This window comes from Euleptes europaea, chromosome 8 (assembly GCF_029931775.1).
Source record: "Euleptes europaea isolate rEulEur1 chromosome 8, rEulEur1.hap1, whole genome shotgun sequence".
Classification (NCBI taxonomy): domain Eukaryota; kingdom Metazoa; phylum Chordata; class Lepidosauria; order Squamata; family Sphaerodactylidae; genus Euleptes; species Euleptes europaea.
Window position 1 is genome coordinate 43,548,988 of NC_079319.1, and position 15,770 is coordinate 43,564,757.

The 15,770-nt window shown below is 39.6% G+C and overlaps 1 protein-coding gene across 1 annotated transcript in view; it reads right to left on the bottom strand.

Annotated features, from left to right (window-relative positions):
* The window catches only part of RP1 (RP1 axonemal microtubule associated), a 219,783-nt gene extending 204,896 nt beyond the window's left edge, over positions 1-14,887 (bottom strand). The window contains exons 1-2 of the mRNA XM_056854917.1: positions 14,237-14,887; positions 11,410-11,581 (exon numbers count right to left, since the gene is read on the bottom strand). Coding sequence (XP_056710895.1) covers positions 11,410-11,581; positions 14,237-14,881 — 817 coding nt within the window. The 5' untranslated portion in view covers positions 14,882-14,887. The remainder of the gene's footprint in view (positions 1-11,409; positions 11,582-14,236) is intronic.
* Positions 14,888-15,770: the final 883 nt, after the last annotated feature.

Below are 15,770 nucleotides of genomic sequence, written 5' to 3' on the forward strand. Positions count from 1 at the left end.
CACTTGGTGCTACAGTAATTTTTCTGAAAATTCTCGGTTTCAGTGATCCGTGCTGATAAATGGGATTCTCTCTGTATTGTGGCATGATATCATGATGTTCTTCTTCATTAAGCTAACACAGGACACAGTTAAAGATCTTCTGTTTTTGTCCATTTTATTATCCAGTAATTCAGTGGATATTTAAGTTTGTTTATTTAAGTTTGTTTAATTTTCACATCAAATTTCTTTTATATTACAAAGATACATATAATGATAAATATTAAACATTGTTTTGAAACAATGCAACTGCCAGGTATTTACAGGAAAACATAGCTGCCGTTGGACGTTCAGAAAATATGGACCAGATTCTATTTTACTAGTGATGTCTGTCTATCATACCAGAAATATCTTATCAAGAACTTCTTAAGTAGAATTGCATGAGATATAAAAGGAGTGTTTACAGTGTTTCCATCTATGGACTCCACCAGCATTCTAGCATTGCTTTGGTAACTTGAGGCTGACTGGTCTTGGGCTATATACTGAAGTAGTACTGAGGACATTCTGGGTAGGAAAACTATAGGGTAGGAAAACTATATTTGTGTATAGGAATCTTGACTATAAGTAAAATTTGCTGCTGCCTCTTTCAATATACATTTTATTTTTTCGGTTTTTTATCTTACAAAAATAAATGTCCAAACTATGTAGTAAAATAAAATGTATATAATGAACACAGCTCTCCAAAATATGTCATTGGACAAATCAGAATTTTCTTTGCCAAGTTTATATTTCTAAATAATTCTAAATTGTCACTACTTCCATTTCTAAATATTGAGCAGATATTTAGCCTGGGTGTGGCCAGAGGCATTTCTTACAGGTGAAGAAGGTGAGGAACATCTTTATGGTAGGTGAATGAGATCTGGGCTGAACTTGTTTTCCTCCTTTTCTTGCAGGTATTTAGCCTGAGCAGGACCAGATGCTCAGGCCTTTAGTGCAAGCTGAAGAGCAAGAGCAAGAGGCTCTGAGCCTGAGACCCTACATAAGCCAGGCCAGCAGATTCAGAACTAGCCCAAGATATGGTATACTATGTTATTGGGTGTGTGTGTGTGTTCCTGTTAGACTATTTAAATGGTATTCTCGTGTTTTGTAGGTTGCCTTGGGTCCCCATTGAAGGGGGGGGGAGAAAAGCATTGAAATAAATTAATATATTGAAACAAATTGAAATATTGAAACAAATTAATAAATACCAGTGGATACATCTTCACCCAGTCTGGAACAAGGACCATAGGAGATACATAGCTCATGTTTGAAAAACTGGTGGTTGTGGAAATTATGAAGTTCCAAATATCTTGAGGATGTTTAAAGACAGGATCCCACCACCCCCAAGAAATTACATAAACTAACTTCTATTAGAGGCTTTTTGTAACCAGTTAAACCCTACTATCTGGTTTTCAACAGATAATAGAGGACAGAACCATAAGTAATTCCTAAATTCTATGGAAACACATTCCATAGGATGGATTTCTGCCTATATAATTTCTCTTTTATATTCTTTCCCCCTCCATTTTTTAATGCCATAAATGTATTACTTTAATTAGCTATATACAGCTCATCACAATTACCATCTATTTTTTTTAACTGTCAGCATTTTCTATGTCGCTTCACAATTTCAAGTTTCCATTCCACATCCACATAGATAGCTACATCATTCTACAGGCTTAGATTCGCCTTCTCTTGCAGTAAGATTGCTTTGTGAACCAGCTGTGATGTATCTTTTATTTCACTCATATTGACCAACTCTTTTGCATTTAAAAGGTTATAATGTTATTCAGCATTTGGTAAGCAAAATACAATAATAAAATAAACAAAGTAACAGAAAAAATCATGATGAAAGAATTGTTTGTTTTTTGAAGTACAGTTAGTAAGCGATACAGTGACTGAGCATTTGTATTCCTGAAAGTATATGCTTCTGGGGATATTCTGCACTCATTACAATGGTTTTAAAATATATTCCTCTGTATGTATATGAAGTTCCATAGAATTACAATAATTGTTAAGAGTTCCTTTTCCGATACATAAGAGTGAATTTCTTCTGTAACACCATTTGCATCTTCCAAATTTACAGTTGCATTCTGGTTACTGTTATTTAAGAATGTCTCATAATAATAAAAAGTTTCACTTTCACAACCATCGGCTACATCTGCAAATGATAGAGCTGGTTCCACTCCAGCCATATGATTTACATTGCTTCTTGTGTTCTGGCACACCGACACATTATGAAACTGATCCATTGTTATTACCCTGAATATGTCTTTAGTTGCATGGTTCTCATGATTATTGAGCTCCTCTGCATCTACATCCATATTTTCTCTGACATATAATTTCTTTAAACCTTTGCTTTCTTTTAGGGCTGCTGTCATGAGTAACCCAAAATTATTTTCATTCATGAATTCCAAAGTATTCTCAGCATAAAATCTATTTAAAATATTATTTGTGATAGTATTAATACTGCTGTTCTTCAAGTCCATATGTTTGTTGTCAAATTTATGTACATCTTTGCCTTGCCACCTCAGACTTAGAGTATTCATTATAAAATATAGGCCCAACTGATTCTCAATATCAGAGGCTTTTCTATAAGCACATCCTCTAACTTCTTCATTAGTTGGCTTTACAATGGCCATCAGTATGGGACAGTGTTGTCCACAAATAGCATGAAGCTTATCCAGAGAATCTTGATCTCCACGGCGAATTCTGTTTGAATGAGTGTTGATAGTTGGCTGGGTTAAGTGTACCTCGTCATGTGAAGGCTGTTCTGAAGGATGTACCTTATTGTCAGGCAATCGAAACTCTATAGATCTAAAACTTTGGGAACTGGTTTTAACTTCTGTACAAGGTTGTGTGGGAGTGGTGCATTCCTTCCTAGTTGCTTTAACAGGCAAAGTGCTGCCATGTTGCCCATGTTTGCTTTTTATGCTCAATTCATCAGGGAAAGGCTCTGACTCACTATTATGAGGCATGTTGAAATAGTTGCATCCATTGTCAAAAGGCTTAGCAATGTCTTCAATTTCAGAAGATGACATTTCTTTCAGCGGTGGCTGCAGATTCAAATTCCCAAAATGTGAGTATGGAATGTCATCACTGTAATCGTCAACCACTGTCTCAGCAGATGTTGTTTCTATATTGCCATACATTCCCAAGTTTTCAGGAGGTGATCTTCTTATTAAATGGTTTTCCTTAAGAAGCCATTTCCCTTTGTCAATCAATACTCCCTCATCATCCGTAGTGTGTCCATTAGACTGACATTGCACTGGACATTCTTCATTATAACATGCTTCTTCCTCATTAAAACTGAATTGTGGGGCAGGCCATGTAGCATTTTCTTCTTCCCATATGTTGCTGCTTGTGTTTATTTCTTCTGAGATTTCCAATGATGACAGTTTTGACATTTTTTCATCAGACAAGGAATGACTTGTTTGACATAGTGAAGGGGCTTCTTCCATTACTGATTGGAAAGGCTCTTCAGTATCTCTTGCAACCATTTCAGACATATATGGAGGACCAAGCTTAGGCTTGAGAGGAACTTCTGCTTTACCAAAAAGTTTCTCAATAGTTCTTTTAACAAAACCTCTGTTATACTCCTTTTCATATGTTGCTTCTTCTGTACTTCCACTGGTCAAGTCACTAGTAGTTACAGAGTTGCAGTCACTTCTTTCAGAATCTGGTGGATAATCTGACAAGTCAGAAGCAACAGAACTTTTAAAGCATCTTCTGAATTCTGAAGGAGAATTTGAATATGATCCAGACTCAAGTTCTTTTACCATCAGTTTTACTCTGGATATTGGTTCCTCTACAGAGGCATCCACTGGAATTTGCTTAGACTCATGACAAAAAGATAATCGTGAATGTGTTGATAATTGCACTGATGGTTCCTCACAAGCACCATTTCCTTCCACACATTCCTGTACAGACTTTTCATTGCTGCCCCTTTCTGCATCATTTTCAGCAGTCAAACTAAGATGCGCACTTGAATTTTCTGCTGTCTCTGGTGACTCTGTACATTCTTGGTCTTCTGTGCTCTTTAAGTCTTTATCTTCCAGTTCTGAAGTTTCTAAATAAAAAATATGATCCCTACCATTAGAGGCTGGTCTGTAAGTAGCTGAGTGAGGTTCTTCTGTCAGCCCTGATTCTCCATTATTAAAAGATGTATCTTCCGCATGTTCATGTAAAGACTTTTCATTGCTGCCCCTTTCTGCATCATTTTCAGCAGTCAAACTAAGATGCGCACTTGAATTTTCTGCTGTCTCTAGTGACTCTGTACATTCTTGGTCTTCTATGCTCTTTAAGTCGTTATCTTCCAGTTCTGAAGTTTCTAAATCAAAAATGTGATCCTTATCATTGGAGGCTGGGCTGTAAGTACTTGAGAGAGGTTCTTCTGTCAGCCCTGATTCTCCATCATTAAATGATGTATCTTCCACACATTCCTGTAGAGACTTTTCATTGCTGCCCCTTTCTGCATCATTTTCAGCACTCAAACTAAGATGCACACTTGAATTTTCTGCTTTCTCTGTTGACTCTGTACATTCTTGGTCTTCTATGCTCTTTAGGTCTTTATCTTCCAGTTCTGAAGTTTCTAAATCAAAAATGTGATCCTTACCATTAGAAACTGGGCTGTAAGTAGCTGAGTGAAGTTCTTCTGTCAGCCCTGATTCTCCATTATTAAATGATGTATCTTCCGCATGTTCCTGTACAGACTTTTCATTGCTGCCCCTTTTTGCATCATTTTCAGCAGTCAAACTAAGATGCGCACTTGAATTTTCTGCTTTCTCTGTTGACTCTGTACATTCTTGGTCTTCTATGCTCTTTAAGTCTCTATCTTCCAGTTCTGAAGTTTCTAAATCAAAAATGTGGTCCTTATCATTAGAGGTTGGGCTGTAAGTAGTTGAGTGAGGTTCCTCTGTTAGTTCTGATTCTTCATTATTAAATGATGTATCTGTGTTTCTGTCCATTGATTCTGAAGTATCCTCATTATCTTTGGGTAGTTCCTCATTTGATGTAAACCCACAATTATTGAACGGATAAGCATCACCACAGTCCATTTCCTGCAATGCATAGTAATTATCCAAATAATCTAGATTTGATTTATCTGTTAAAGTACTGCAGTTTTCCTGACTCTTGCTAGAACTCTCTAACTCTTCAGTCAACTTGTTTGCATCTGCGTCTTCTTCAGGATCCAACGTATCATTGGAATTTAACGTTTTGCTTAGTTTCTCCTGTGTTTCAAAGTCTGAGGTATTTTTGGTATCAACTGGAGACATGTTTTCTTTGCGATGTGTATGTTTTGGTGTTTCTGTTTGCATCATAGAAACCACTAAATGGTTTCCTGTGCACTCCTGTAGATTTGAGATGTAATTTTTCAAATCTTTGACTTCTTCTTTGGCTATCACTTCTTTCAAATACTGCTGCAGTCTAACTATTTCAGAAAAACTACAGTTAGTTTGACCTATGTCATCATTATTCCTGCTGGACAAACTTTCTTTGAAGTTTTGTACTAAAAGCCAAGCTAAGAGGAAATCAGAAGAATATCCAAGGAGTGAGGGAGAACTATCTGTAAGGCAACATGGTTTTTCTACACATCCAATATGACTTCTTTCAAAATCGAGCACTGCTGATTTCAACTGATGCAACAATAGACTACTCACACAATCCATCTGCACATTTGTTCCAAAAACGCTATCAATGGCTTTGGGATCAGCTTGGATTGCAATCTCAGAACTACACCTTTGATTATCACTTAAGCATTGACTATCACTTCCCAATGAAATCTTCTTCCTGTCATCTGAATGGACTATGTCACACATAGATTGATTTGAATTGTACTGTATATCTGGCATTGTGTCATCTATTATGCTTGCATCAGCATCTGTCAAATAGCCAATGTGCCTTTCATGAAAATCTACCATTTCTGTTTCATTGAGATGATTTAATGTACCGTTGGATAATTTACTTTCACTAATATTATTCTCCCCCATTAAGTATACATTTTTTCTTCCTAACTGATTTTCTTTATCTGTAAAAGATGTGTCAGATAATGAATGTGTTGTTCTATCATTTGAATTTGTGGGAGCTAAATTCTTTGCGGATGTTACAGTCCTGGGAAATATGTTCTGCAACCAACTTTGCACGTAGCTTTCAAGAGAATGTTCTATAGTCTCATTTGTATGTCTGAAAGCATCCATTGTACAACTTTCATCTGACACTTTGACTTGACTTCTGGGATTTTTGTTCTTGTTTACTTTTTTATGTTTTGTTGATGGTTTGAATGACTTTCTCTTTTCTTTTTCTTCCTTGCAGCCACTTCCTGTTTCATTAAGTGACTTCAGTGGAGCTATGCCAAATGGAGTTTGCATTTTTATATCGGTAGAATCATGTGTACCTTCACTGATATGTTCGGCATTCTCAGCAGTTCCTTCCATGGGTATATCACGCAGCCTGTGTTGAGAATACCCAACTTGTTCTTTGATATCTGAGGAAGATTGTCTCTTCTTTTTCTTCTTCTTTTTGCTACTGGAGGATACAACTTGGCTTTCATCAGAAAAGTGTGTTGTAACACCACTATTATTGGCAGTGAAAGAAGTTTCTGTCATTGTTGTAGTAATTCTAGCACACTGGCATACGGTTTGATTGCTTTCACTAGGAGAAGGTTGAATGGAATCATGAGATAACCTATGCTGCTGGCTGCATATCACCACTTCTCTTTCTGACTGAGAGCATTCTGAGTGGTTCTGTTCTGTTTCCATTGCACCACTTTGATTAGCTAAAACCTCTTCAGATGCATGATAATTCCTCAGAGAGGATTCTACATGACTGATATCAAGACCACAATCTGATGCTATGTAGTCATGCAACCCTTCCTCTTCAGCTGACTTCTGTGATAAGCCATCCTCACCAGGGAAATCTACTGATCTTTCAATTGTGGTTTGATAATGTACCTTATTCAACACTTCTTCCTCTACTTCATCTTCTAAAGATTGCTTTGGAACCTGATTGCTGGATGTTTTGCTGAGTTTGGGATTATTGACATTGAATGTTTTATTGCTAGAATGAGTGACCAAACAATATTCAGATTTGGTTTCACCAGTGTCAGTTTCCTCACTGTAAGAAAATTGCTGTACCATCTTTTTTTGAACAGCGGTGTCTGACACCATAGTGACACTTTCAACCAGTGCTTTCTTTTTCTTGACCTTTCTAGGCCCAGGAGTAGGAGGCCTATAAAAATGAGGTTTCTCCTTATCATCATTTGATTCTATGTTCATAGAAGGGTTTTGCCAGATGTCATAATTGCACGTTTCCAGTCCTTTATTGTTCATTTCTTCACTGCTCTGCTGATTGGCAACATCCTCTTCTGTGCTGTGGGAGTCCTCTGCAATGTTTTTACATGTCAAAATATTTAATTCTGGTGACTGGTCTTCTGCAATCACTGAAGAAATTCCAGTCTCGGCATTTCTGTCAGTAGAAAACCCAGCACGGCTAACACTAGTTGTCCATTTTATAGTTTCGTCTTCCTTTATCTTGAATCGAACTCGCATCTCAACGGTCATGCTGCCATCTTGATTAAGATGAACAGTCTTCTCAATGTCATCTTCAGAGGGTACCACACATAAATCTTCACCAGCATGTGAATGATTTTCTCCTAACCCTCTGTCATTGTCAGGTATATAAGAAGAAGCGGAGTCATTGTCATTACTGTAGCCTTTGTAAGAAGAAGTAGAAAAAATCTGTGATCTGGAGCTCGAGTCTACACCAAAAAGCACCCCAAGTGACAGGATTAGAAGAGAAGCACAGAAGATGATCGTCACAGATAACCACCCAGATCAGAGACGTTAGGCAGGCAGCAAAGAAACAAGAGAGAAACACATAAAGTATTATTAGTATACAAACATGCAGATGACATTGTATTAGAGGAAGAGGGCAAGAGATAAATGATATCAAACACTACCAGTAAGTGATCTGAATTTCACATATTCTGAAATTCCTCTGTATGGCTTCTGCAAAAACTTTACAAAACGTTACAAACTGTGGAACTGTGATAACACCTCAACTCTTCTGTCATACCTTCAATCTACTTTTGAATTATACACATCTTTTTCTTTACATTTCTAGACTGTCCCATCGACTCAGGGCTAGACTCATGAATTATTTCCACACAATCTAAGCATGTACAAATTCTCTTCATATGACATCCATGCACTGAAAACAGTGCACATAGAGTAGGATAGAGTAGGAGTGGGAACAAGTGCAGTCCCATTCCCACCTACCCGAGATCACTGGAACAAGAGTGCTGCTTTTTTAATGTTCTGATTATGAGGATGGTGCCTACCTGCAGAACTCACGTGCTGGGGATCAGGCATAAGAGAGGGGACAGGTTAGGGTTGCCAACCTCCAGGTGGTGGCTGGAGATCTCTCGCTATTACAACTGATCTCCAGGCGACAGAGATCAGTTCCCCTGGAGAAAATGGCCACTTTGGCAGTTAGATTCTATGGCATTGAAGTCCCTCTTCTCTTCAAACTCAGCTCTTCTCAGACTCCACCCCCAAAATCTCCAGGTATTTCCCAACCTGGAGCTGGCAACCCTAGGACAGGTACAGTACATTCATTCCTGCTTCCTCTTCACACCCACTGATTTCAGTATATGGGATGCTGTTTGAACAGAACCATGATAAATATATGTAGGGAGCAGCATGATTACAGGGTCAAAATCCTATGGCCTACATATGTTTGGGCCCAATGCCCTAATCCTGTGAACTACATATGTTCAAAGGAAGGTATACATAGATCCTACACATGTATGTGCATGCTTATGGGCCTTTTTATAAGATCAGGAGTCTTGTTTGCATTCTGTTAACACACAGATTGGGGAGGAAGCTTACTGCCATGATGTTGTTCCCCATCTCTACCACATGCATTCTTTATATGTTTTTATAATGTGAGAAGTGATAGCGATTACCAACTCTGCCTAACCCTAATAATAATAATTAAGGCGGCCTTGGCTTTTTGACTGGTGAAATACTTGATTTCCCCCAGAGCCAATGAATTGTTTCTTACTAGAATGCCTTATCTCCAGAATGGATGGACAGAAAACCACTTGGGAGCAACCAGTCACTCTCCAAGCAATTAAAGGTAGGTCTCTGCCCCTCTTCTAGTGCTGCTGTGATGACTTCCTTATTCTTCTTTAAAGTCGCTGTAGAAGCTTTTCTCTGGATGGGAAAGGAGCACTCTATTGAACTTTCCCCCCTGCACAGAAGCTGCTCTTTGCCTCTTCCAGGGGAAGCATAGAGGTTACTGTATATTTCTTCCCTGCAGAGCAAGTTACAGTTTGGGGTGATGGTCTGCTTTGAGAAAGCAGTAGAGGAAAGGTTTCCACACTTGAGCATTGCATGGTTGACCTGAATTGCTATAATGTTTGTACAATCTACCATTTTGTTACTGGCTCTGCCTGCCAAATCACCATGTTTTGGTGGACTTAAGCCTCTGAACCACCGTCTTGTGACTAACAGCTCCCAAAGATCTTGAAAAAAATTAAGTAGGTCCCAGAAACAGTCTTCCCTTTCCTGATCTACAGGATCAAGGAACTGAGACTCAGTGCCATGCAGTGGTTAAGGTGTTGCACTAGGTTTAGGGAAACCCTTTCCATGAACTTACTTTAAGGAGACCCTTTCCATGAGAGCCAGCATGGTGTAGTGGTTAAGAGCAGTGGCTTGGAGCAGTGGAGTCTGATCTGGAGAACCGGGTTTGATTCCCCACACATGAGCAGCGGAGGCTAATCTGGTGAACTGGATTTGTTTCCCCCACTCCTACACACGAAGCCAGCTGGGTGACCTTGGGCAACTTACAGCTCTGTTAGAGTCTCTCAGCCCCACCTACCTCACAGGGTGTCTGTTGTAGGGAGGGGAAGGGAAGGTGATTGTAAGCAGGGTTGAGTCTCCCTTAAGTGGTAGAGAAAGTCAGCATATAAAAACAAACTCTTATTCTTACTGGGTGACTTTGGCCTACCACACAGGGTTGTTGCAAGGATAAATTGGAGGATGGGAGAATCTTGTACACCACTTTGAGCTCCTTGGGATAAAAATGCACTAAATTAAAAATGAACATGCATTAAGCATGGTCTGCATTTAGGCTAGCTACCTCTAGGGTGTGCAGGGTTAAGTTGAAGATTTATGTCAGTCTAGAGTGACCAGTTGCTGGCTGGATACATATTACAGGTTGGAAAGAGAGAACACAGGAACATGCCTTGGCTGATGGCAGTTTGAATTACTTGTTTGCTTTTTCTAACCATTTATATTGGGTGACAGTTTGGTCTAGAGATGTTATTATAAACCAGTCATTGCCAGCAAAGATAATCAAAAAGGTATATAAGGAATAAAAGTGATCTCAGGATCTTATATTCATGTAGGTAAGGAGAATAATTTTAGATAGAATGTTACATTGGCTTGGATCTATTGGATAATTTCCACATGTGCAAAGGGGGGACTTTTGTTGATTCTCCCCTCCTGCAGCAGATGTCTGATTCCCCCCACCCCACCCCCACCCCGGGAGTAGTATGGACTGTAGCAATAAGGGAGAACTGGAAAGTATTTCCCTGTGGATGGAAATATCTTCCTTCTGCAGAAAGGATTTAAGCCATGCTCTGTTTTCTAGATTCAAGTTTTTACCACCATTGCATAGACACAAAGGACAATATGCACTGAGCAGCAATAGTCATCAAATTTTAAGAGATATTATTATTGCTTTCCATATACACTTAAACATATCCAGATTTATAGAACTATACCAGTTGAGTTCTCAGCTGAATTCCAGTTCTTGGTACATAATTATGATTATGCTTTAAAATTGCAGTATTTCTTCACAACTGGATATTAGGATGTGGTTTTAATAGACAACCTTGATTGAACTAGGCATGTTGGGAACTGGATGGGAAAACTACCTGGAGACCATGACTTGGACCCCCACCTAGAATTTCTACACACGCTAGGAGGGGGTTGATTTTGGCTGATTCCCCCATCCCACAGGAGATCCACATTAAATGTTGTTCTTGGGAAACAAGGAGGCTGAGGTATAGCTTGGGAGGCAATCAGCAAAAATCACCACCACTTACGCCCATAGAAATGCTAGGCTCCTGCCCACATTTATACCACCTTGAGTATAACTGTGATAAATAATTCTTATGTTCCCACCTTCAAATCTTTCTACGTCTTTGATACTTCTCTGAAGGTTCTTTCTCTTTTTCTGTTTTGTGAAAATCTAACTAGGCAGTTTGCATATATTCCAGTTGGCCTTTTTGAATGCATTTTATTTCCAGTCATGTTATCCTTCTTAGCTTTTCACTCTATAGATTAACAAGAGACAGGGGGGAAAAAAACAATTGAGGAGACTTACTTTTCCTGCCCTCTGACTTGGCATTAGTTTTGGGATATATGCGGTTGGAGATCCCTGGCAGTCTACCAGGCAATGAATACCTATGAGGATCGTAATTCCCTGGTCGGAAAGGTTCTCTGCCTGCTGCCACAACAGCTCCCGAACACAGTATCAGAGCTTGGAGGTTGGGGACCTAGAAAAGGCAACACAGAACTAGGTCTTCAAAATGGAAAAAAAATAACAATCAGGATGCTGTCAACCAACAATGACGTTAAAAGGAGTAACTCTATTAACTCTTGACATTTCAAAAATATTTGAGATGGCAAAACAGTTGCTGTAGCCGTCAACATATTTTATATGAAATACTACTGTCCTAAATAATAGTAAATGTGTTACTGAATTCAGGGTCACAATACATGCCCATAGTTCCTAGTGACAATTACACTAGAAGGATGAACAATAAAACACTCATTGCTTTATTCATAATGTTATTTACTACAAAATTAACAATCTTGCAGAAAGGACATAAGAAAGTAAAGCTATTATTGGCTGAGGAAGTTCTTATTCTGCAAATCACCCTGATGAAGAAGCTTTTTTGTGATGTGAAGCCTCTAGGGGGTTCAGGGAACTTCAGCGCCTGCAAAGCATCCCCCATTCCATTCATCTGAGGGAAAACCTCTGGGAACTGCCCTCTGCATTAAGGAAAATGGGAATGTCTGCCCATGGCAGACACATGTACATGTCAGGCCCTCAAATAAACTCTAATCCATGGGCAGCCCATTCCCGAAGGGGGGGGGGTCAAAACTCCTTTGGAGCCAGCATGACCCCGCTCAGGCATAGGTGCCACCTTATCATGGAATAAGGTGGCATTTAAACTGGTATGGGAGCAAACACACTGGCATCTGGGCGTCACTGCCCCCCACACCAGCATAGCCTTGCTGGCAGGGCTTTTCAGGAAGGGGGGCATTCCTGGGGCATTCCCAGGGGTGGAGCTGCCTTTCGCCCTCTTGAGCAGCAGCAGGGATGCACAACCTTTTTGGAGTTTTCAGTAGAGCATTTCCCCCCTTTTCCCTTTTTTAATTTAAAAAAATGGTTTTCCCCCTCTATGGTGGCCAGGAAGCCCCAGAGGAGGCAGCGCGGCTCCACCACTCCCAGTCGCCGCAGATCTACCCCCCCCATTCAGGATTGCACCCTTAGAGCTTTATTATCTACCTTTCCTATCAACCTTGTCATTAGATGCCAGCTAGAAGAATCTCACTTTTAAATTTTTAAACCTGTAGAATGTGTTAATCTTTGTGTGAGTGGGAAGAATGCCTACTTGTGCCTGGGCCTCTATATGGTTTTCCCTTCCAGCTGCAGGCCTATCTCCATGCTTTTCCTTTTCAGTAGGGATGCCAGCCTCTAGGTGGAACCTGGGGATCCCCTGGCATTACAGCTCATCTCCAGACCTCAGACATGAGTTCCCCTGGAGAAAATGGTGCTTTGGAGGGTAGACTCTATGGCATTGTACCCCACTGAGGTCCCTATGCTCCCCAGGTTCCTCCAAATCTCCAGGAGTTTCCTGACCTGGATCTGGCAACCCTACTTTTCAGGCCGTACAGGAGGGCTGTAGTAGGTAAAGGGAGGCAGGAGAGTCCTGTTCCATGTGTGTTGCTCTGCTGCTCAGGGTTCTTTGGATCCCTTCCTGTATACTACAAAGTGGGGTAATCAACACAAAGGTGTGTAATAAATCTAGCAACATTTCTTTTAATGGAAAGCAATCTTGTTAACGGCAGAAGAAAGAGGATGCTTAACCCTTTCCCTGTCAGCTATTTTTCAACTTTAAATTATTCTACCCTGGTCAGTGTCCAGTGACATTTGCAGCTTCACAAGGCTGATTTTCATTTATTATTATTTTTTAAAACTGGGGCTTCATTACATGCATGTGGAAGTGACTGTAGTTCACCACAAAGGATCATTGCTTTACTCCATTATGACAATAGCAGAAACAAGTTGATAAGAGAATCTACACTGGTAGTTTGCTTCTGTGCTAAGAAACATTTCAGCAATGCGGTCATAAAAGGTGGAGAAGCTTTTTTTCAAGAATGTTAAGCTCTTGACAGAGAGAGAGAGAGAGAGAGAGAGAGAGTATTATGCTTTAAGTGACATGTAAGCCTAGTGCAGGGTAAGATTGAGGCCACTCTCGTGGAGGGCCTAGAAAAGCTCTTTAATAAGCAAAAGTACACACAGGAAGTAGAACAGGAAGATGTGGCTTAAGGGAAGCTACTCTTCATAAATACCAGGATAAAATTCCCCTCATTTCCAACTCCATGTGTCTAAGGTAAGCATTTTACTTCGTTAACACTCACAGTCGATTAAAGCTTATTTGCATGCAAAGGCCAGTTCTTAAGTAAACTGTCTGAAAGAGGAGAATGTGAACAGTGCTGTGAACAATTTACAGAGCCAATCTAAGCAGAGTTACATCCTTCTAAGACCATTGAAGTCAGTGGATTTAGGAGGCTGCAACTCTGCACTGTGACCAACAGAACAAATTACTAAGCCATCAGACTCTGATTTAAAAAAAAAACAGGAATTGCATAAAAAAAGGTAGTCTAGTTAGTAGAAACTATAGGACAGGTTCACTTATCTATGGCCATCATCTGATTTCTCCATACTTGGTGACTGGCAGCTAAACATCTGAGCTGATTCCATCGAAAAACATTCTGTTTGTTTAAAGATGAACATTCTGTTTGGGTTATTAAGTGCATTATAGTCATCAGGTGATGAGCCTGCAAATGCCAATCAGCCCCCAATATTCAAAGGGGGGAAAAATAAAATTTCACTCCCAAGTCTCTTCTCATGTCCTTACCTTTCTGCCATCAGTGGTATATAACTTCACAACTGGATACTGCATTAACTCACTAATGTTGTCCAGAAACGCCTCAAAGTTTTGTGTGTTCTTTTTACCCAAGACAATGGTGCGGCGGATTCTTACATCCCCATTTTTGAAAACCAGCAACTTCTTAGGGGTACTGATACGGATGTTGCCACCTCTCTGGAACACACCGTCTTCACCCTCTCTAGCTAACTGTATGGCTTTGCGGCGGGCACTGACAGGCCTGCTGATCTGCCATGGCAATGGCTTCTTACTGGCCTTCTCCAAGTTAATGGGTTTGATTTTCTTCTGCTGGGAGCAAATGTATGACTTCCCATCTTCAAGGTCTTCCAGGTTAGTGATACCATGTATCCCTTGTGGTGTAGTGATAGTCCTTACTCCAAAAGGCAATGGGACTCTTTTGGACAAATTGTCAAGCAAGGCATCAAAGGATTTGAAAGATCGGCTATTAACAACCATCTTGACCCCATTAAATTGTGGGTCTCCGCTTTTGTAAAAGCAGATCCGTTTGGCCACAACTGGGTCAGTGACATTGAGGGGACGTGTAGACAAAGACTGCTCACTCTCTGAAGTGGGAGGCTGCGTCACCGAGTAGGCTGTTGAAGGCGTTTCACTCATTTTGACTGCAATCTGGGAAAAAAGGAGGCAGAAGTAAATGTTCTGTCATGATCATAACAATAATGCAGTCCTTGTTTCTGTAAAATCACAAAGGAGATTTTAACAAAAGCTGCAGCAGTAGATCTTGCCAGAAATCAATGACTTAAATAGGTCCAAGCTGTTACCGGTATCTCTATATTCCACAAAGACAGGCAGGATTAAGCTAACAAAGCTTTACTTTCAAATATGTGCAGAATTCTCCAGTGGATCTTATCATTTTGGTAGAACTGAATATTTATATAGCAAAGGGTATTTTGTCACACCAGAATAGTAATTGGATGGATTTTATTTTAATAATGAATATAATGACAACATTTCTTATTCTAACAACATAGATACTTTCAAACAGAGGAATGAATTGTTTTTCAAGTGTGACCCATGCGGCTAGTTAAAGATTAATGAAAAATTGCATGCAATCTGGAAGGAAATTCTTCTTCTATCGATCTTGTGTGCATCCTTTAAATACAGCTGAGCTTGTACAGAAGACCCTTCTACTAGATTATCACATATTTTATGTATGTCCACTTTACACCATTGCAGTTCTACTGATTCCAGCAAGATTATTCATCAGTAGGCCTGACAACCAAGGAAAGCCAAATATCTTATAAAATATTATCAAACTATTTAATCTGAAATAGAATAATTTAACTTTAACCATTTTGGTCTGAATAATTCAGGAATTATTTATCACTTTTCCACTGATATCATACTTTATCCCTTGGACTCAGGGTAGGTAACAATGTATTAAAATGCTGGACTGAAATTAGCAACATACTCTTAATAGAAAATACTATATAATAATATATTATATCGCCCTTTTCCTAAGTGTTCAAGCCACCCGACATTTGTT